The following is a 21,658-nucleotide window of genomic DNA, read 5'->3' as shown; positions in this document are numbered from 1 at the left end:
GCCTGTCTTTCACTCCAGCCAGCTCCTATCTGCTTATTTTCTTCTTTCCTTTCCTTTTGTAGAGAAAATTCTCTTTTCCTTCTCTTCCTTTCAAAATTCTGCTAACCCTCTAAAAAACCTTTTGTCCCATATTCTCTCATATACTGGTCACCTGATGTAGGATATGTCTGATCTGTCTGATAGCATTCACTACTTACATTACATTGGTCTCCTATGGTTGGACACTTCAATAAACTGACTATGCCATTTTATTTGCACTTTTGTTTATATTAATCGTTCCATAGAGAACCTTAAAATCGTAAGGAAAAAATCTTTACAACCTTCTAAGAATATGGTATATTTTCACCTAGTGGGTGTTTATTGCTTTTCTCACTCTAGCTGTCAGAAAGTTGGTATCTAAATCCTGTCCTGATTATATTAGTTCTATAACATAAGATGACCAGTTTATTTTACATTACATTATTTCCCTTGAATCTATATTTCTTATTCTAAAGCATACCAGCCAGATGTCTTATTTTTATATTTACATATATTGCCTATTCTTACTATATATCCCTTCAATTATTTTCTATAATGGTTACAAGAACTAAATGGATCTGAAATTAGAGTTTTCTGTTTATACTCCCAACCTTAAAAATGTATTTCTCTGCTATTCATCATAAGAACCTGTAAACTTATATCTACATAGAGGTCACTCATAACTAAACAACTCTCCATTATTTTCTGAAACTTCTAACACTATACATTGCATTTTTTTAAAAGATTTTATTTATTTGACAGAGAGAGGCACAACAAGAGAGGGAAACACAAGCAGGGGGAGTGGGAGAAGGAGAAGCAGGCTTCCCACTGAGTGGGGAGCCCGATGCGGGACTTGATCCCAGGACCCTGGGATCATGACCTGAGACGAAGGCAGAGACCTAATGACTGAACCACCCAGGTGCCCCCTATACATTGTATTTCTAATGTTGAGCAAAACTGCTTCCCTGAAATTTCCACTCAATTGTCAAGAGGACAATTCTGTCATCTTACAGTTGAAGCAAGTAATTCAATTTCTCTTTTCCAGCATGGCCCTTCAAAATTGTCACTCATGACCTCTTTCACTCAGTTTGGGCATCCATATCTCTGTCAACTCTGCCTATCAGACATGGTTTCCAAATTCTTTATCCTCATGATAACCATTCTGCGGATACTCAACAGTTAATGCCCTCCTTAAATGTCTTGCCCAGGACCAGACTTAATACTTCAAGAGTGGTCTACCAGAGTAGAATACAGAGACAGTGAGACTTGAAGTATTTATTTTGGACATTGAAGGTTGGCTTCTTTATACTAAATGTGCAATGATATTCTGAGAGGAAACTACTTTCTATTTATCCACAGGTAGAGAGCTGGACTAGAGCATACAGTTTATCAGGATTCTGATCCCCTACCTGAAAAGACAATACACTTACTCTGACAGAAGGCTGCCTTAGCAATGTTGAACCCTATTTAATGGGGTTGGTCATCCTCCATTTTCCACACACCCTCTCCCAACTATAGTTATACTCATTCTTTGTTCTTTGTGAGTTTCCTTTGTGTCCTGGGAAGATAAACTCTGGGGACTACTTCACCCAGATGATATTGACCCTGGCCCCCAGTTAGATTCACCTATAGGAGACACAGACAGGAAATGAGGAGGTAAGACTATGGCTCCCCACCTCTTTCAAGGTGGGCTTGGGTGTTTCATAACGCTTCGTTGGTTCCTATATCCCTCTGCAAATCATCCCTTCAGTAATGCCTTCTCTGTGAACACTTTAGAGAGTGCCACCAATTTTCTGCTGGAATCCTGTTTGATAGACTGGATGTGTGACATAATAGAGTAGAGGTAAGTAAAAATCACAATTAAAGCACAGATACAGATAAGAATGCAATAAGCAAAGTTCCAAATACAAAGCAAGCTATAGATATATAGATATTTGAAGATAGAATTATATTTACTAAGTAAACTACATATGGCTATCCCTTTTTCTCTTGGTGCTAATCTTTGAGCCTTTACAACATTGGCACCTCTTAGAAAACTAATGAAAGAAGACCAAAGAGATAAACTAATACTAAGTTCAGTAATCCATTTTGTATTTTGCTCCAATATTGAAATAAAATCTACCTAGGAAGATAAAGACTTTAATTCATGAAACATAAGAGAAGACCAAGATATGAAGTATTTTTGAGGATACAAATACCAAAGATATATGGGGCAAATGTAAGAAAATTGGCTGATTTTTTTAGGGGTTAATGAATATGATGCTTTGCTCCCCTCTCACGCCCTAAATAGAGGATTTAATAAATGCTTCTGTGCTTATTTATTACCATATAGTACTCCTAGCCTTGTTTTGAAGAATCCTGTGAGTCAGATCTTGTTACAACTCAAAAACAAACAAACACAGAACTCTTACATGAAGGTTCTTCAGGTTCTTGAAGTCCCCATCTTTGATTTCGGTTATTTTGTTGTTTTGCAAGTCAAGCAGCGTAGTGTCAGGGGGAAGATCTTTTGGCACTTTTTCCAGACCTTGTGTGACAGTAAAAGAAATATGCAGTCAGTAAGAGGGACATGGGACCACAGAATCACAAAGGATGTGCTCACAAAAAAATCAATGTTGCAATGAAAGTTTTACCACTACCATATTTTTCTTCTTATAGGAATTACATCGACTATAGTTTAAAAGATCTGCTTTATCCTTTCCAAAGAAGTCAAATGCTCTATATATTTTTTAAAATTATACACTGACCACATTATTTTTCCCATGTAATTACTTTGCTGTGTAAAACTAAAATTCATATTTTGTAAGAGAGTGGCTGAAAATTCTCAGGGCACATTAAGGTGTTACCCCATTGTTCTTGTTTTAGAAAATAATTCCTTGGATCAGTGTTAAGTGCACATGATTTCTAAATTTATGCTTTTCTATATAAATATACCATTTAGTAGAGAAGAGCTTTAGCCAAATCACTGACGATCCATCTGCCCTAACCTACCATTGCCACAGAGGTACATTCAAAATGCTTCTGTCTCTTCCATTGGCTTTGTTTCATATTGATGTAGGAAGTTAAGCAGAAATTTGATATTCTATTAAAATTCTATCAAAGTCATGTGATCTTTTCTGTATTTGAGATTGTACAACATACATCAGAAAAGTTTTTCCACCTCTCCGTCGTACTTGAAGCTGGAATTCTTTCATTCACTCAACAAAGCCAATAGAATACCTTCTAGACATCATCAGTTTATCAGGTTCTGAGAACGCAGCATGACCAAGACAGAAATTGCCCACATCCCTGTAGAAAATATAATTAATCTACAGTGTTCAATAAAAAGGAAAACTGTAACAGGGAATGCAATTGTTATGTTGGAAAGATGTCTTTTCCATTTTGAACCTTACAGAAGTGTGTGCTGTTCAATTATCAAGGTAGTCATTGTGCTGTCTTCAAGTCCTCCATGAAAATTACAGAAAGTGTATCTGAAATCACCTACCTTCTAAGTTCTCTGCAAATAACTTTTTTACTCACATGACTCTGTTGATAGTGGGGGGGAAAAATCTAGTATCCAATTCAGAGATCAACCGTTATTATAAATTTAAATATCAAAATGCATGTGATTCTAAACATACATAAATATATTCCAAGAACTTACTACAGAAACAGTTCACAGAGAAATGACAAGAGTGAAGTGTTTTCGGTGATAAACAGCTATCTTGTAGGAGGATTTTTAACAGCATTATGCAGTCATGATCACTGCCATTTTCAGAAATGTCAGTTTGATAATTTCATGCAATTAGGAGTGGCAGTCTTCTGCCAAATCTTTGATAATTAGTGTTCTCCAACCAAGTAAAGACACATTGCCTTTCCTGCCTGCATTTCTTTATTACTCCATGGGCTTCTTTGTCAAAGTTTTAATTTCCACTTATGCTCACTTTTATACATTATTGAACTTAAATCCCAGTGACTCTTTTAACATTTGTTCAAATCTAAAGTGCAGATAAATTCCAGTTGTGGAGGGAAAAAATGATATATCTGCTTGGCTAACAATTTTGGTTATGTTGTCCTTCTAGAATTTTAGGAATGTCTTGGGGTGAATTGTATACATTATTTTTTTGGAAAATTTAGCATAAAAAAATCTTGGGATCTTCACATTTTAATGCTTAGAAAATCATTTTAATATTAAAATCATAACCCTACTATCTTCTTTGAGTTATAAGTAAATTTATATCCATCTCAGGGATTTTACATATTCATATTTTTATAAAACTTTGTATTTATTCTGATATCAGATGCAAGAACATACTGTTACATTTAAGGTCTAGCCAGGGCATTGCACTGTCAACTAGTTTTTCCAACAACTACAGGCAGAGTAAAACAGGGACATTACCCTAGTTATGAGTTCTTAGAATGTCACAAAGGGAAGGACTATTAAGTAACAGCTAGTCTATGATTCCAAATGCTGATCAGATAGACTCTATAATGAGATTCTCATCAGTCTATATCAAAATTAGAAAAGCAAATGAGTGCAATGAAGTTAGTTTTAATATAAATTACACATATGCACATACTCACATACATGGATACACACATTTCTGAAACTAGCTTCTGCTTCTGTATTAAACATACCTTCTTAAAAATCATTATAATAAGCAGATGCCAGGTTGTTGTTATTTTGTTGAATTTGGTTTTCACCTTATAAGAAATTAACTTGTTCAACATTCAAACAATCTCACTGGTCCCGGAAATTAAAGAACTTCTAAATTAGTCCAATACTCCCTTTTATGGGTAAAGAAACAGAAATCAAATGAAATTATATGACTTTGGGGCACCTGGGTGGCTCAGTGGGTTAAATCCTCTGCCTTGGCTCAGGTCATGATCTCAGGGTCCTGGAATCGAGCCCAGCATCAGGCTCTCTGCTCAGCAGGGAGCCTGCTTCCTGCCTGCCTCCCTGCCTACTTGTGATCTCTCTCTGTCAAATAAATAAATAAAATATTAAAAACAAAAACAAAAACAAAAAAAACAAAAAACTTCTATTAAAAAAAAAAAAAAGAAATTATATGACTTCACTAAGGTGTCTCATGTTTAATCTAAACCAAGAACAAGATGGTATGAGACCTCACTCTAGAACTATGCAACATGCCATATGTGTGTTTTTTTTAAAGAAGTTGATCTGTACTGTTCCTTGAACATACTATGCTTATTCTTAACTATTCATTTTGCTTTTGTTCTTATTATTTCTGTTTCATGGAATATTCCACCCACTCATGTCCTTCAAGCTTCATTCTCACAACCCCTAAAAGTGCTCTAACAACCCCTTTACCCCTCTCCTCTAGATATTCACCCTAACCACACCAGACAATGGCGACCACACAGCCCCTGCCAAATTCCTGTTTGTATATAAGCTCATGAGGTATTGTCCTGCACTTTAGTTTTCTTTCTTTTCTGTAAGTTCCAGAAGAGCTGGGACAAATGACTATATTTTGTGAGAGTTGTGGTCTTACCGCTTCATATATAAAGGTATCTTTTTGATTGATTAGGTTTTTTTTTTAAAGACTTTATTTATTTAACAGAGAGAGAGAGAGATCACAAGTAGGCAAAGAAGCAGGCAGAGAGAGGGAGGAAGCAGGCTCCCCACTGAGCAGAGAGCCTGGTGTGGGACTCCATCCCAGGACCCTGAGATCACGACCTGAGCTGAAGGCAGAGGCTTTAACCCACTGAGCCACCCAGGCACCCCAACTGATTGATTAGTTTTAAAATTCTAGTCTGTCCTGCTGTCCCATGGTGAAAAGTTCATGGTCATGGCTTCAAGATCTTTCCTGCTATGTTTTGGTACAATCCTCTCTTCAGATTCTGCTTTCACAATAGTTCTTACTTTCCTTGGAAGTACTTGAATACAACTGGCTATAATAATAATAATTTTCCTTCTGTTTCTTGGTTGGCCAGAAATATTTTAGGAATAAATATTACCATCAAATATTTCATCTCCATTATCTGCATCTGAAAGTTTCTCTCAATGTCTTCTGTATCTTTGACATATTTGTGAGGAACTTTTGGCTACATGTGCCTGAATGATACTATCTTTCCCGTCCCACATGATAACTGATTCAATGGTACAGTTTCTCAGTATGCCATGTATTTCTCATGGGAAGAGACCAATTATAAACCTTTGGATGGAGAAACAGACCCTCATTTATGTATAAGTATTGTCAAAAACAATCAAGCAAATAATGAATATTGAATCTGGTTAAGCCTGTAGATGTAACTCCCAATTTAGAAGAAACAGTTAAAGGTACATGCTTCAGTCTGATAAAGAAATGGATTCAACTATGCTAATTTAAAAATGGACAGAATATATAAACAGATATTTCTCCAAAGAAGACATCCAGATGACCAACAGACACATGAAAAGATTCTCAAGGCGCCTGGGTGGCAGTCTTTAAGGGTCTGCCTTCAGCTCAGGTCATGATCCCAGAGTCCTGGGATCGAGTCCCACATTGGACTCCCTGCTCAGCAGGAAGTCTGCTTCTCCCTCTCCCCGTCCCCTTGCCTGTATTCCCTTTGTCACAGTGTCTCTCTCTGTCAAATAAATAAATAAAATATTAAAGGAAAGAGAAGAAAAGATTTTCAACATCACTCATCATCAGGTAAATGCAAATTAAAACCATGAGCTATCACTTTATCACCTATCAGAACGGCAAAAATCAACAACACAAGAAAAAACACAACACACACAACACACAACAACACAAGAAAAAACAGGCATTGGTGAAGATGTGGAGAAAAAGGAACCTTCTTGCCCTATTGGTGGGCATGCAAACTGGGGCAGCCAATGTGGAAGACAGTATGGACATTCCTCAAAAAATTAAAAAATAGAACTACCTTATGATCCAACAATTACACTACTGGGTATTTACCCAAAGAATACAAGAACACAAATTCAAAGGGATTTATACACCCCCATGTTTATAGCAGCATTATTTGCAATAGCCAAGATATGGAAGCAGCTCAGGTGTTCACCGATTAAGAAGATCTGATATCTATCTATATAGATAGATAAATAGATATAGATATTTTTATATCATACAGATATAGATATAATCGAATATTATTCATCCATTAAAAAGAATGAAATCTTGCCATTTGAAATGAAATGGATGGCGCTAGAGAGTGTAATGCTAAGTGAAATAAGTCAGTCAGAGAAAGACAAACACATGATTGAACTCACAGGTTGGAATTTAAGAAACAAACAAACATGTAAAGGGGAACAAAAGAAGAGAGAGACAAATAAAGACACAAACTCTTAATTACAGCAAATAAACTCATGGTTTATGAGGGAAGAGGGAAGAGGAAATGCAACAATTCAGCAGATAAACTGCAAAGAAACTATAAGTAAAGAAATACAAGTTTTCCAAATGTATAGTTTAAAAGAGACTTAAAAACTATTTAAATGATTGCAGTATGTGTACTTCATTCGGATCCTAATTCACAGGAACTGTAAAATAAACTGTTTCTAATATTTATGAGACAATTGAAAATGTGTACTCAGAATGAATATTTGATATTAAATAATTTTACATTTTAGATGGGATCTGATAGTTATGATTGTATTAATTAAGAGCTTTCATCTCTCAGAGAAACGTATGGATATATTCTTGGATAAAATGACGTGACATCTGGAATTTGCTTCTAAATAAAATGGAAGGGGGAAGGCGGGTGGAGATACATAGAAAAATACTGGCAATAGTTGTTCCATGCTGAGAGCTGGATGACGGGTGCACCAGAGTCTCTCATTTTGCAGGTTTGTTTGTTTGTTTGTTTGTTTCTTTCTTTTTTTTTTTAAGATTTCATTTATTTATTTGACAGAGAGCGCTTGAGCAGGGGGAGTGGGAGCGGGAGAAGCAGACTCCCCACCGAGCAGGGAGCCCCCCACAGGACTCCATCCAGAGATTCCAGGATCATGACCAGAGCCGAAGGCAGATGTTCAAACCACTGAGCCACCCAGGCACCCCTCGTTTTGCAGGTTTTGTATATTTTTAAATGTTTCTACAATTCTTAAATAAGATTGGTATTTGCATTTTCATCCTGGCTCCTCTTCTCGATCCTTAACATCCCCAAACAAGTTGCTTCCACTGTCTAGGCCTCCTCGGTTTTGTTGCACCTTTCACAGAATTTTCATGAGAATTCAGTAAGTTGTTCTATTGTTCTACAAAATAATCTCCTACCAGAATGCAGAGCAGGCCCTCCATTAAAGACCTGGAAGTATCATCAGTACAGAGATGAAAGGGTGCAGCTCCGATTATCTTGCTGATTATTTAGTCTGTAAATCTGTGAAAAAGTGGTTGTTTTTTTCCTGGATAACATAATTATAATGCATATTATCCCAAAAGCTGAAATCTGCTCTGCCCACAGATCACATACAGACTTTTCATTTAAAGCTCTTATTCCTGGGTTGGCTCTTCCTACTAGACCCTTTGTGGTCTTGCTGCCTCCGTCATGTTCCCACGAAGTTCAGGGTCTCTAAAGAGCTTGTCTACCAAGCTCTGCCTTTGGCTGGTCACCCCTCGTTTAGCAAGCATATATTCCCCGACAAATTGCTAAACTTCCCTAAAGCTGTTCTGGTCCATTTAACTCTAGTTTAATAGTGGCAAATGGTATGCTCTTTTGGTGACTTTGTAAACTATCAGTCTTTGTTTATGCTGGGTTTTTTTTTTTTGGTCAGCATTATCATCTTTAGAATCAGAGGGGCTTTGAGTTCAGATCAACTCAGACACTAACCAGAGATAACTAAGAACATTTACCTTAGCATTCCCTTGCCGCTATCTCTTCATGTGAAAATGCTGAGCATGAAGTAGACCAGGGTAGAAATACTAGAGCTAAAGGTGCTTTCAAGGTGATTAAAAACTTTATTCAGTTGAAAATTGTTCATTTGAACTGAAACAAGTCCTCAAAGTGTATGAAACCATTAATAACCATTAATACTCAAACTTAAGTATATTTTTACCTTTAGCTTTTAAATAAAAAAACTTAAATTCTATCTGTGTATATGATCTTATTAACTATATATGATTTTAACTAAGTCACTGTTATTGAAACTAATGAATTTTATAGTCATTCCCAAATTATATGGGAAGTAAGATAAGCATTTTAAGTGAAATATTGATTAGCCAGGTAAAATTCGCTTCAAAAAAAGATATTCTACAACAGAAAGAAACCCATCGAGATATGATTCAATGCCTTTCTTACAATCTTTAAGTACAAAGTACAAAGTTTAAGTAACTATGAAATAAAGTTGTAAATTAATGTGCATATAATTGATTTGACCTCTTAAGTAGTTTGCAACTGTTAAATAATGACCTTCACAGGGATGTGTAATATATGTGGACCTTCTATATATTATACAATTTATGCCTGTGTTTCTCATTATAAATGTATATAAATCCATTTTATATACATATGGAGATAATTGCATTTTCCAAAGATGGTATTAATTGTATCTCCCATCCTGGTCACAATATTCAATACAAACTAGTCCCAACCCCACCAAAAGATGAGGTCAAATTCTCCTCTTGTGGAATCTGGGATATAATGTCTCTATGACCTAATGGAATGGGCCAGAAGAGACACACAGCATGACTTCGGAGTCTAGGTCAGAAAAGGCTGTGCAGCTGCTACCCAGTTCTTCTGGGACACTTGCTCTGGGGGGCAGCCAGGGGCTAAGGGCTATGTAAAAAAGCCTGTGTAAGTTGAGACCACCCTGCTGCAGAGGCCACGTGAAACACTCCAGCTGACAGAACAGCTGAGCTCACAGGGAACAGCAGCACCAACTCCAGCTACAAGAGTGAGCTGTCTTGGGTGTGGAGCCTAGGAAAGACTCCCCATGGCCATGGCCCCAGCCAACACTTGACTGCGATGCCTGAGAGACCCCAAGCGAGAACAGCCTTTCTGAGATCTGCTCAAATTTCTTGTACTTAAATAATGAGCAAAATAAAACTATCTTTTTTTTAGTCGCCAAGTTTTGAGATAAAATGAATTCAGCAACTGTAACAGGAGCAGAGTGGTTTTCTAAATGTAATTATTTTTCAGTGAGTATCCTTTAATATAACTCTATATTTTCCATTTAAATGCATTATTTCCGAGACTAGTCTGAATTATTTATTTGTCCCCCCAAAATCTGTAAATGGAAATTTATCTTTTTAAAAATAGGATTATTTATTGAAGTAAATAAAATTTTACTCAAGATGTTACCAGAAAATCATTTCTGAAATAAATTCTTTGAGAATTATACTTTTTTTTTTTCAAGTTGTCCCAGTGATGAATAGCATGGTTCTGCTAGCAAATGTCAACAATCTGGTAAACATCATGTTGGACAAAGGCCAGGTTGTCCTAAGACATGATGCTTTCTTTTCCCCCCGTTCTGTGGCAGAGGTCCAAACTCCAAGATTTATTCTTGTTGGTTTCCAATAATATTTTTTATAATGCTGTCTTCAATTTAATAATTAGGACAGTGGTGATACACTTCAGTATTTGGCACGTGACATGACATGTTGGGAGCCCCGGCTCCATCAAAAACCTTTCCTCTGCTCAAGGCAGGCATGTTCCCTTATTTCCCTCTTAAAAATGGCAATTTGATTGTGGTGGTAGTTGGATCAGCTTTCAGAAATAGGAGTTTTCCCCCCTTCAATTCAGTTCTTTTTTTCAAATAAGCCCAAGGAAGGTTGAACCTTTCTGGTTCTACGTATGGTCACCCTCAAAACAAAACAAATGAATAAACAAAGAAAAGCAAAAATAATGTGTACCACAGCTCCATGACTCTTAATTCCCACTTAGCCATGTTCCCTCCTTTTCCCAGCTTGACAGAATGAGGAAGTTGTAGAACTATACACTCATCCAACACTAGATCCTGGATATGTTCACTTACTCATCAGACATTTCTTGATGTTGGACTATCCACCAAGTAGAAGGCATTTTATTAAGTAGAGGAAATACAAAAATAAGTTCTCACTATGCTTCCCTTCTGGTAGAGAAAGTAAATGTATAAATAGATAAATAAAATAGACTGAATCACGATTATATACCATATATTTGAGTAATACAGAAAAATCAAGGCAAATATCAATTACAGCGAACCCACAGACGTAGACAAGCTGCAGAGATCGCCTCAAAGCAATCTGTAAACTAAGTCAAGGGTTTATTGAATCCTGAGTGTCGTAGTGTAGTTGCTAGAGAGCTCTAGAGGGCTTTCTCCTTTTACTAAGACTGGATTGAAAACCGGATTAATTCTTCTTTATCCTTATTTTTAAGGGAATTATCTAATCTTTTTGCTACTCTTTGAAGGAGAAAACTTCAGATTAGAAGGTCTCCTGCATTTCTTTTACCCAGGGAATTGATATTCTCACAACCTGTCCCCATCCTGTCTCCTGGAGCCAGGAGGATCTTCCAGAAGAGAATGCCTCACAGCTGCAGTCTGATCAAATGCCCTGATCCCACACAGCTGCCGTTCTCTCCCTCCTGGGACTGAGAATGAAACCAGGGATATGTCAGTTCTCAGTCAGGTCAGGAAGACAGATGCTTCCTTTGGCTTTCTCTGACTCCTCTGTTCCTCCTCCCCATCTTTAATCCCTGGTGTCAGGAACGTTGGCCATCTGGGTCACATGAGAATTCTTCCTGCTGCGTCTAATGATCTGCCACGCTCCACACTACCCAATATGCATTTAGGCAACCCACTGGGCATGCTCTGCACACAGCTCCTTCCCTTGCCACGTCTTAGGCACACCCTTTTGATGCATCTGAGATTCTTAATGAGGGTCACCCTACGTCCCTGCTGCGGCAGAGCCAGATACAAACTATAAAAGCAGTTGAACTTCCGGCATTCTCTCTGCCCCTCTACAAAATAGCCCTAATTTATTCTTCTGAGTTGATTTCACAGAGGAAATCTAATAGTTCCTTTACCTCACATATAAAATTTGCTTCTGGAAAACCAGTTTCCCCAGATAAGAAATAAGCTATCGCATGTATGTCCCAAGGGGTGGCTACTGACAAAATTTTCACCAGTTGAAGCAAAATGATTAAAAAGAAGAAAACGAGCTCTATGCAGTGTAAAGGGTGGTGGGATTTTCTTTTTCTTTCTTCTTCTTCTTTTTTTTTTTTTTTTTGTTAAGGCATTTTTAAATCTAAAATATCCTTTGCCATATGAAGTACATTTTAGGAACCAGTAGTGATTTGCACTACTTTTACATGGCAAAATAAAATGTTACATCTTCCAACATCATCTCTGGAGAGCCAAATATGTGGGTTGTGAATCATTTATGATTATAAAATATACAAATGTTTCACTGTTGTCTACTTCACCTAACCCATTTTGTTCAAAGGAATGGTGTTTGGAGAAGGCTGAATTGCTTGATAATTATATAATTTTCTAATATGTGTCTATTTATAGTTGGAGGGGATGTGGTCCTATTCAGGAGAGAGGGGAGAGAAGGTGCTACTTTGTGTTCAACTCTACAGGCCATCCACTTCTCAGAGATTCTCAGTGTCAAAGAAAAATAAAAGAACATTATGAGGAATAACCTCATGTCACTAGCCAACTTTGTCTGAAATGGTAAACTCAATAGAACAGTATGGTAGACACTCTTATCAATATTTTCTATTCTTACCTAATGAAATGTTATATTCCCATTTATCCAATGAAAGTTTCAATGTAAAGCAGGACTTGAGTTCAGAGATGTTGAACTGCAAAACCCAAGTTCTTGCAACTATTAAATCATTTTAAAAGCTATTTAAATTCTTTTGAAATTCATCAAGGGTTTCCTGGGTGGCTCAGCAGGTTAAGCATCTGAGTCTTGATTTCGGTTCAGGTCACGATCTCAAGGGTCTTGAGAATGAGCTCTGCACTGGGTTCCAAGTTTCGCATAGAGTCTACTTGAGGATTCTTGCTCTCCCTCTCCCTCTGTCTTTCCCCCTACTCACCGTCTCCCTCAAATAAATCTTTAAAAATTTTTTTTTAAGATTTTATTTATTTATTTGACAGAGAGAGATCACAAGTAGGCGGAGAAGCAGGCAGAGAAAGAGAGAGAGGGAAGCAGGCTCCCCGCTGAGCAAGGATCCTGATGCAGGGCTCGATCCCAGGACCTGGAGATCGTGACCTGAGCTGAAGGCAGAGGCTTAACCCACTGAGCCATCCAGGTGCCCCTTTAAAAAAAAATTCTTTTTAAAAAGAAATTTATCAGTAACTGTTACTTTAATTTGGAAGAATAGTCAAAAAACAATGCTTCGGCTTATTTCACCTACCAGGGCTGATCTGCCTTTTAGCAACAAGATGGAAGTCAGTAAAAATAATGCTACCTGGTAACACTTGAGCCAAAGATGAATGGTGACCTAGTAACACTTGAGCCAAAGAGTACACATCTAACTAAGGGAACTGTTTTCCTTCAAAATAGTACACAAAACATCATTCACTCACAAGATCAATATTAAGACACTTCAAAAATCTTTGGCAAGAATGACTTACATTGTAGGCTTATTCTTTTAAGGTAACCCATAGATTGTTGAATTTCTTAATCTTACATTTATTTGTTTTATGATTTCTACATTTAAGAGGAAATTGCTTTATGTTTCAAGAGGATAGATTAAAAAAGAGAGAGAGCGAAGACAGGGATCTCATTTAGTTCTGGCTCAAACGGCAATCTAAATTACAACAAATTTAGCCAAACAACTTGGCCAGTATCTATGGAGTATTCATTACTTTCTTTGACAGGTGAAAATATGTTTATTTTCTCAATCCCCCATGCTAGAGAAAAATATACATAATGCTACTCTGATAAATTGGAATGAGAAGAACTAAAACAGTCCATGTATCTTCTTGAAAACCTCAAATTTTCCTATGGGTTAATTATTCAATTCCAATTACACAGTTTTTACTTCTTAGCTTTGATGTAGAACTGCTTAAAAATTTGATGTTGTTTAACTTTGCCAAAAATACTTCTTAGCAGCAAAAATAGTCAAACATTTTAGTAAGAATTGTTTGCTTTTATTAAATATTGTTTAGTTATAAGACGGCAATGGACTACTGTCTTTCAACTCTGTAGCTCCCCTCTGCTCATTAAAAGCTCTGGCAAGGATGATCCTTAATAAAACATTAGCCCTTGATAAGGTTAAGCATTCACTTTTCTCATCCCAAAGTGCATAACATTTTCTTCTTTATTAAAATAACTCAAGTTTCATGTTCAGATCACTAAATAACTAAAAACAAAAACAAAAAAAATAAACTGCATGTCTTTACGATGAATAAGATTGACTATTTCTCCTTCCTTGTTATTTTCTACATATCTTCCACCTTTTACTCCATACAGTCATCACATAGAAAATATATGTTGAGAGTCCACTGTGAGCCAGGCACCACACACAAATAATAGAATATCTAAGGTTGGCTGTGATCTTTCTTCAGATGAAGATGTCAAGGCTCCGAAGAATGCCAAGAACATAGACTGAGAAGTTTGATGGTAGTGGAGAGTGTCAATAGAGTGTTTTCTTCAAAGACAAACAGATTATTCTTCCTTTTCAAGATGTATTTTCTGTTTTAGAAATATCTGATCAAAACCTTCCATAATATATTTAAATATGAATTTAATAAAAACTACAAGTAACTTAGATGAGACTACTGCTCATGGGAACTTAGTTCCCTTCATGCGGTAGGGTTTCCCAAAAGAAATCGTTAGTATAATCTTTGCTATGTCCTTGGTATATAGGGTCAGTCAGCCTTTTCAAGGAATGCACTCTGGGCTCTTAGATAAAAGGTAACATGTAGAAAACGTCCTCATCCAAAAACAAACACATAAATGAAATAAAATAATAACAAGGACATCAAGGAAACCAAGTCATGAGACACCCAAGTCAATGAACTTGACATTTCTGGAGACTGGATTTTTCTGTTTAGTTTTGAGCAATAGGCTTGGGCTTTTTTTTTTTATGAGAGTCAACTGGAAAACTATCTCATAGGCTTTTATCAGACTCAAGTTTTATAATTTATTATATGAGTAAACTATATTTATGGAAAATAAAACCAATGAAGTGACTGGACAACTCTTTCCTCCTTAAAAATATCAGCTGGTCATTGTTAGCAATATATGTGGTGGAAATAATCATGGATCCCTTTAACCTTGTTTCCAGAGGCAAAATGAGATTTCATTGGATTCACATTTTCTTAGGAACTTGGCCATTTCAATAATTTTTTTTAAGTTTACCCCCAGTCTATCCATCATAGGGTGATTCCAATGTGCAGATATTTTCAACTGCATGATTCTCCTGCCTATACTAGAAATGCAGGTAATGTCCAGATGCTTACAACAGTTTCTGTAGAACTTGAGAGTTATCTAATCCCCCTTGTAGCAAATATACAATTCAAAAGAGAAATAATCACCACCAATATCATATCAGACTGACAAGGACCATATTTGTCTTCCTCACTCCTTCCTTGCCAGGGCCTACAAGAGATCTGACCCATTGTGGGATCTCAATATATTTGTTGAATGAATGAATGAATCTTGTGAAATTATCCTGTAGCCTTTTTAAAGCCTTTCTACACACTTTCCCCCACCCGGTGTTAAATGGCTATATAATATGTCTGCATTTAAAAAGCTGTCCTGAATGTTTGATTTTGAGTTGTTACTATCTGACATGATTTATGTTTTCCTGGGGGTCAGCATGTAGTTTATTCCAACTGTAGAGGTTAGTGGCAAATTTTCCTGTAAAATACTGCTAGAGAGACTATGTTCTGAATAGATACAGGGTTCCCAAAAGAAGTACCCTACTAAAAAAAAAAAAAAGAAGTACCCGACTACACGACTACACTATGGAGTTTCTTCTATTAGGAATTACACCATGACAGAGTCATTCTGTGAAGATTTTTGGTTCTTTTGTTTTTCCCTTATAAGAAAATGAACCAAAATGAGAGGGAGAGAGAGAGAGATGCAAATCAACTGTCATGTCAACTATATTCATTCCCTTTGGCCCATCTGCTGGGGCCTCAAACTTTCTGGAGATTTATCTTTTGAGTGTATTGCTCTTGGAATTCCCAGACCAGATTTTTCTTCAAACGTGATAAATCAAGCTGTATACTGTGTTAGGCTAAAGATAAATGTCCTGTGATTATATTGAATATTTACACCATATCTTAGTTGTAAAGATTGCTTTGAAACTTTCTAAAGAATATAAACAGTGAGATTACAAAATGCCAAAGGCAAAGGCAAAACCAAGACCCAGAGATTAGGGGAGTATTTTGGTACTTGAAAGATAATGTTTTGTTCTAAAACTTTACTTGTTTTGCTTCTGATAACTGCATACTTTACAATTTAGTAATGTTCGAACTCTGTTATCTGGGCTAAGCCAAGAGTAGAGACATCACCCAGGTTTTAACATCTAACATTTCTTGAAAGCAAATCACGGAATTAAAATAAGCCATCCCTTTGGAATCGTGGAACAGGAGACATTATTTGGCTCAAAATTTCATTTTACAGAAATGGGACCATGAAGTTCGGAAAGTTTTTTTTTTTTTTTTTTTTTTAAAGTGACTTGCAAAGGTGATGGAGTCCCAATTTGAAAAAGAAAGAAAAAGATCTAACTTCAAAGCTCCTTCTTTCTATGCTAGCCAGCTTCCTGCACTTCTCCATAGGTGGCGCTGTCTCTCACATTTGGAACTGCAGAGATGAAAAGGGAGAATGCTAACCTCTCCGGGAAGCTATTCCTGTGAGTGAAGCAAGACAGGTAGAGAGAGCCCGCACCTACTCACCCAGATCAGAACACTGGACAACTCGCAGATGACACTGACAGCGGAAGGGACACATAGGTCCCAGAGGCTCTAGGGCAGACTCCACACCGGGGCGCTCTTCTGGGCCTATTCCAGAAGCCTCATCTTCTAGCATAAAGTCAAACAAGCCTCTCTGTTGGAACGGCCCAGCCCAGGAAACTTGTGCAAGCAGGAGGAAGATGATGGTGGCCTTCATGATTTATCTCATGTATTTTCACAGGCAAGGAACCTAGGAAACAAACAAAAGGTTTAGAAGAGTCACAAAACCTGGGTACTGCGTTATCTTCTGAAACACCCCACAGTAGAGTGAGTGTCAAGTATATATATATATATATATATATATATATATATATATACTTTGTTGTGTGTGTATGTATGTATATATATATATAACAAAAACAACAACAGAAAAACCTTTCATTTCTTGTTAGGAAGCAGAACACTGAAATGTATTTGAAAGGTACGTAACAGATTAAGTACAGCTCTTTACTTAGGAAAAGAAATTTGAATGCAATTTGAATCTGCCTGCTTGAATTTGGGGTCTGGATTGAGACAGTATATTATATATTCACCTCATTTGCAAACTTGTTAGGATGATAAGCCCTATTGGAATTCTCAGGGCTCACTCAACACAAGTCAGGTCACAGTCAAATAAAATCTGGTCTATAAACATGAAAGATCTTCAATTCCTATGTCAGAAATCTCTCTGGAAACCAATCTCATCTCCCCATCCCACTGTATTTATCTTGGTCCAGAACTTTCTCATCACTCCCTAAACTATCACAAGAGCTTCCAAATGGTCTCAGCCTTGAATATTTGTTCTACTCCAGGTCTTCCTCCACTCTGCTGCTCAAGTCATGTTCTGAGAATTAGATTTCATTGCCTTCCTCTTCTACGGAAAACTCCTTGTTGACTTCTCAAGACTTGCCAATAAGGTCCACATCCCCTCTGTGGCCTGTGAGACCATTCGTAATTTGGTACCAACCAATGTTTCGAGCCCAGTTTCTCTGTATCTCCTCTTTCCTCCAGTCCCCACCTCAACCCTGCCACTCAAAGCTAAGTGCCATTTAAAATACCTACCTTGCAAGATGGCTGTAAAGACTGAAAATGACAATGGACTTCCCTTGTGGATACCCTGGCTCATCCAGGCAGGACACGGCTTCTTCCCTCTTCCGTGCCCCAAAGCACGTTGCTCTTACCTCTTTTAAAGAACTTATCACATTATACTGTAATTTGTTTTGCATGTTCGGTCTGTCCCCCCAACTAGAAGATGTACTCCTTCAGGGCGTGTCTTATTATTCTTTGTTCTGTACCCAGGCCTTGCACAACATTTTGCCCATAAATGACTCAATTGACCATCAATTTATTAACAATACAAGTTATTCCGTTTGTTCCAGGCAGCCAGTGGGTCTGATTTCTTAAAACACAAACTTATCTTTTTTTCGATATCAAGTCTATAGCCTGAGAAAGGTAACAAATGGAAAACCTTAATTTGGTGGAAGCACAATTCATTTTTTAAAATAAATCTATGGGCCAGTTTCTCAAACTGATCATTTTTTATTAAAGCAGCAAACATATATGGGAAATCCTGATTTTTATAGGACTTACATGGTATCTGGTTTTACCTAGAGGGCAGTTTTATAAACAAACATAAGTGCAGTTTTGACAAATCCATATCGTATTCATTTGATAAGCATTTACATACGTACATCTGTCTTTGAGTTGGTGCTCAGCCGGCTGAAGGGAACTACATAGATCTGAATAACAAAGAGTAGTTGATCATGTAGAGAACACGCGGTTTATTTCTTACTTTGTATGTTTTAAAACCCTATGGAAACTGTTCTGAGGATTCCCAAAACACACAGCAGATGTTACCTTTAGTTCTCCCACACCTACTTTGAAGTATACACTTGTAAGCATCATATTAAAGCTGCCCATTCATAACCAGACTTTAAAAAATGATTTTTAGTCATCAGCCAACTGTAACACATGCAACAAAACCAAAAAACAAAGACAAAAAACACACCACGTTGGATGCCCTGACCTCAATGTATCTATCTACGTAACTTCTGGAAATTCCTGGCTAGATGCACTAGAGAAGGAAAAAAAAATGTTTTTGAATTTCTTGCACTTTTGTTCTTCAGCTTATATTTATTAGTGAGATATGTGTAAGGCAGTAAATACGCAGTACAGGCATGTGGCTTCTCATTTTAAAAATACCACAAAGATTATTATTCACACTGCCCCTTTAAATTCAGTATCAGGTTTTCTCTGGGAGCATGTTCCCACTCAGTTACTGCACAGCCTTTTAACGGAGACCCTATTGTTTTGGCAGTGTTCCCTTGGACTCGATCTAAGGGAGTGGTTTCTGTCTGTTTCACATTAAAATGTAATGTTTACTGTTTACCATGGTTTGCTAGGCTTGCATACTTAATATAATTTTAGAAGGAAAATGAAGCAAAGTAATTGCAGATTTAGTAAATCGCAATGAGAATTAATGCAGATGTCGTTTTTTGATCTTTTCTCCAGAACAGAAAATGCCTGGTTGTTTCACCAACCCCAAAAAGGAAATCTTGAACGCTAGCTCAGAGGAATATTATCATTTATATGTGTTTACTCTTCTTAAAGTTGTGCAAATTATCTGCACAATATTTTTCTTGATTTGAAGCTGAACACAAGCAGGGAGTTTATGGCTTCCATTACTTATTTTATATCACTCGGATGCATGTGTGCGTGTGTGTGTGTGCGTGTGTGTGTGTGTGCATTTTAACCCTGAATGTCCTGAAGAAGAATAATACGTCCCGAAACCTTATACAGATTCCCCCAAGAGATGATTTTTTAAATTAGTGTCATCATACTTGAAGACCGAGCATCTTAAAACCATTAATGTGGACTGTTGATATTAATAATTTCTTAATCACTTCCTTCCTTCCTTAGTATATAAGAAAAATAAACAGAAAAGTGCTGATACCCTTGCAGAAACCAAGGAGATTATGAGACAATATACTGTCCAAATTTCACTGAGATTGTTTTAAGCGTTCTCAAAAAATAGGACTCCTTCCTAGATGCTAATTGCTAACTAAGTATAATGTCACTAGTCCACTAAAGCTAGTCCCTACAGTTTAGAAGTGTTTCAACAAAAATAATAATTTCTGGCTCCTTAAACTGCTTCAGCTCATTAAATTAACTATATCATTCAGTTCAGCATTTGTAGGGTATCATTTATGTCTTTGGTATGACTTTCAAAATTAAATTTAACCCTCAAGAGATAAATAAAACTATAACTACAGAGCAAAAAAAAAATTCCCCAGCACTAGGTGCATGAAAAACCTCAATAATAATGGAAATAATTTAAAAACAGACAATAAAAATGGCATTTATCTATAAGGACTGCTATAGGAAGCATTTGGTTCTTCTTCTGGTCAAAATAGCAATAGGAAAAGAAAAAGCCACAGGAATTTATGTCACTGGGACCCCACTTAGCCAGTGGTCATTGTGTTACCCTGATTGGAAATCAGCAAGAAAAATAACCTACACCCTCCTTTTCAAGTGATGTACCTTACAATAAAATTTCATTTACACTGAAAATACTGGCTGGGTTTTTTCTTTCTCTGTAAGGAATTATGTAGCTAACTCTGAGATTATCTTCAAAAAGCAGCATAAGTATTTTCAATGTTTCTTTTCACCTCTCTGGTGATCATTTCTATTCTTTTCTAGGTTGTAGAAATATACATTTATTTGACTTCTGCAGCTAAGCACCAGAGTTCACATCTCTTGAGTTTTTAAAAGTTCTGAAAATATCAAGAATTCAGGAGGGAACTAAATCCCTTAAAAAAAAACCATATATATATATATATATATATATATATATATATATATATAACAAATAGTATGCTGATCTAAAATATAAATACTTTCTAAAGAGGTAAAACATTTCATTAGTACAAATACAAAATATATCAATATAGACAGTCATGATGTTAGGTTATATATATATTTTTAATAAATATCCTTGCAAGAACAGAAAGAACTAAAACAATGCATTCAACCATTTTACCAAATATTCCACTTTTGTCTTCAAGTAATACTTGTTTAAAACACTGCATCAAGATTATCAAAAGTTTAGCATGATTTTTTTTTCTTTCTTTTCTTTCTCTCCCCAAATAATTCCTTCTGCTCTCAACTTGATCAAAGTTTTATTAGTCTGCAGCAGAGTTCAGGACAATTATTGAAAACCATACCTTTTAATCCGGGGATTTGCCACAGGAGCCCTCAAAGCTGAGATGTAATTACACTAAATATTCAGCCCAAGCAAAAGAGTTTGCAGGTGTGGAAAGGAGGAGGGGGTAGGTGCTGCTCTGTGACTGTCACTAGGTTGCAAACCTCCTGCTTCTACTCCATAGCACAGTTAAAAAATAAGGTTTCCCTCAATGAACACAATCCGGCTGACACCCACATTAGATCATATGGTAATGATATGTGTCTTGTATGGCTGCCAGAAAGTTTATCGGCCTTTTTTCTCCCCGTTTGCTTTATTCCTTTGGCATCTGCTTAAGATTCTAAACTGCTTATGTGGTATAGAGGGGCAACTTGATTTGAAATTTGTTTTATTGTGTCGATTCATTTCCTGAAAACATTCTAACTAAAGGGTTTGCTTCCCCACCCCCGTCTTACTCCACTATCCACCCTTTCTAGTCTTGTTTATAAGTAACATTTAGACTTCCGAAATGACAGTTTTTCTGGCTTTCGTGATGTGCAAATCTGGCAAATGGAACGAAATTAATCTTGTGGTTATTTTGAATGTGGTCTGCAGAAATCCATGAGTAGTTTTATATGAAAATACTCTTTCAG

General features: G+C 36.7%; 1 protein-coding gene across 4 annotated transcripts in view; it reads right to left on the bottom strand.

Annotated features, from left to right (window-relative positions):
• Positions 1-21,374, bottom strand: part of DCN (decorin) — a 41,462-nt gene extending 20,088 nt beyond the window's left edge. The window contains exons 1-4 of one of the 4 annotated variants that reach the window (XM_044226864.1): positions 21,049-21,374; positions 18,517-18,564; positions 16,790-17,036; positions 2,430-2,542 (exon numbers count right to left, since the gene is read on the bottom strand). In XM_044226864.1, coding sequence (XP_044082799.1) covers positions 2,430-2,542; positions 16,790-17,003 — 327 coding nt within the window. In that variant the 5' untranslated portion in view covers positions 17,004-17,036; positions 18,517-18,564; positions 21,049-21,374. Of the gene's footprint in view, positions 1-2,429; positions 2,543-16,789; positions 17,037-17,379; positions 17,465-17,887; positions 18,051-18,516; positions 18,565-21,048 lie in introns of those variants that run through there. The other 3 variants (XM_044226863.1, XM_044226862.1, XM_044226865.1) reach the window with 3 other exon arrangements.
• Positions 21,375-21,658: the final 284 nt, after the last annotated feature.

The sequence above is a fragment of the Neovison vison genome, chromosome 12 (genome assembly GCF_020171115.1).
Source record: "Neovison vison isolate M4711 chromosome 12, ASM_NN_V1, whole genome shotgun sequence".
NCBI classification, from domain to species: domain Eukaryota; kingdom Metazoa; phylum Chordata; class Mammalia; order Carnivora; family Mustelidae; genus Neogale; species Neogale vison.
The sequence above is the reverse complement of the archived record's forward strand: the minus strand, read 5'-3'. Positions and strand labels throughout refer to the sequence as shown.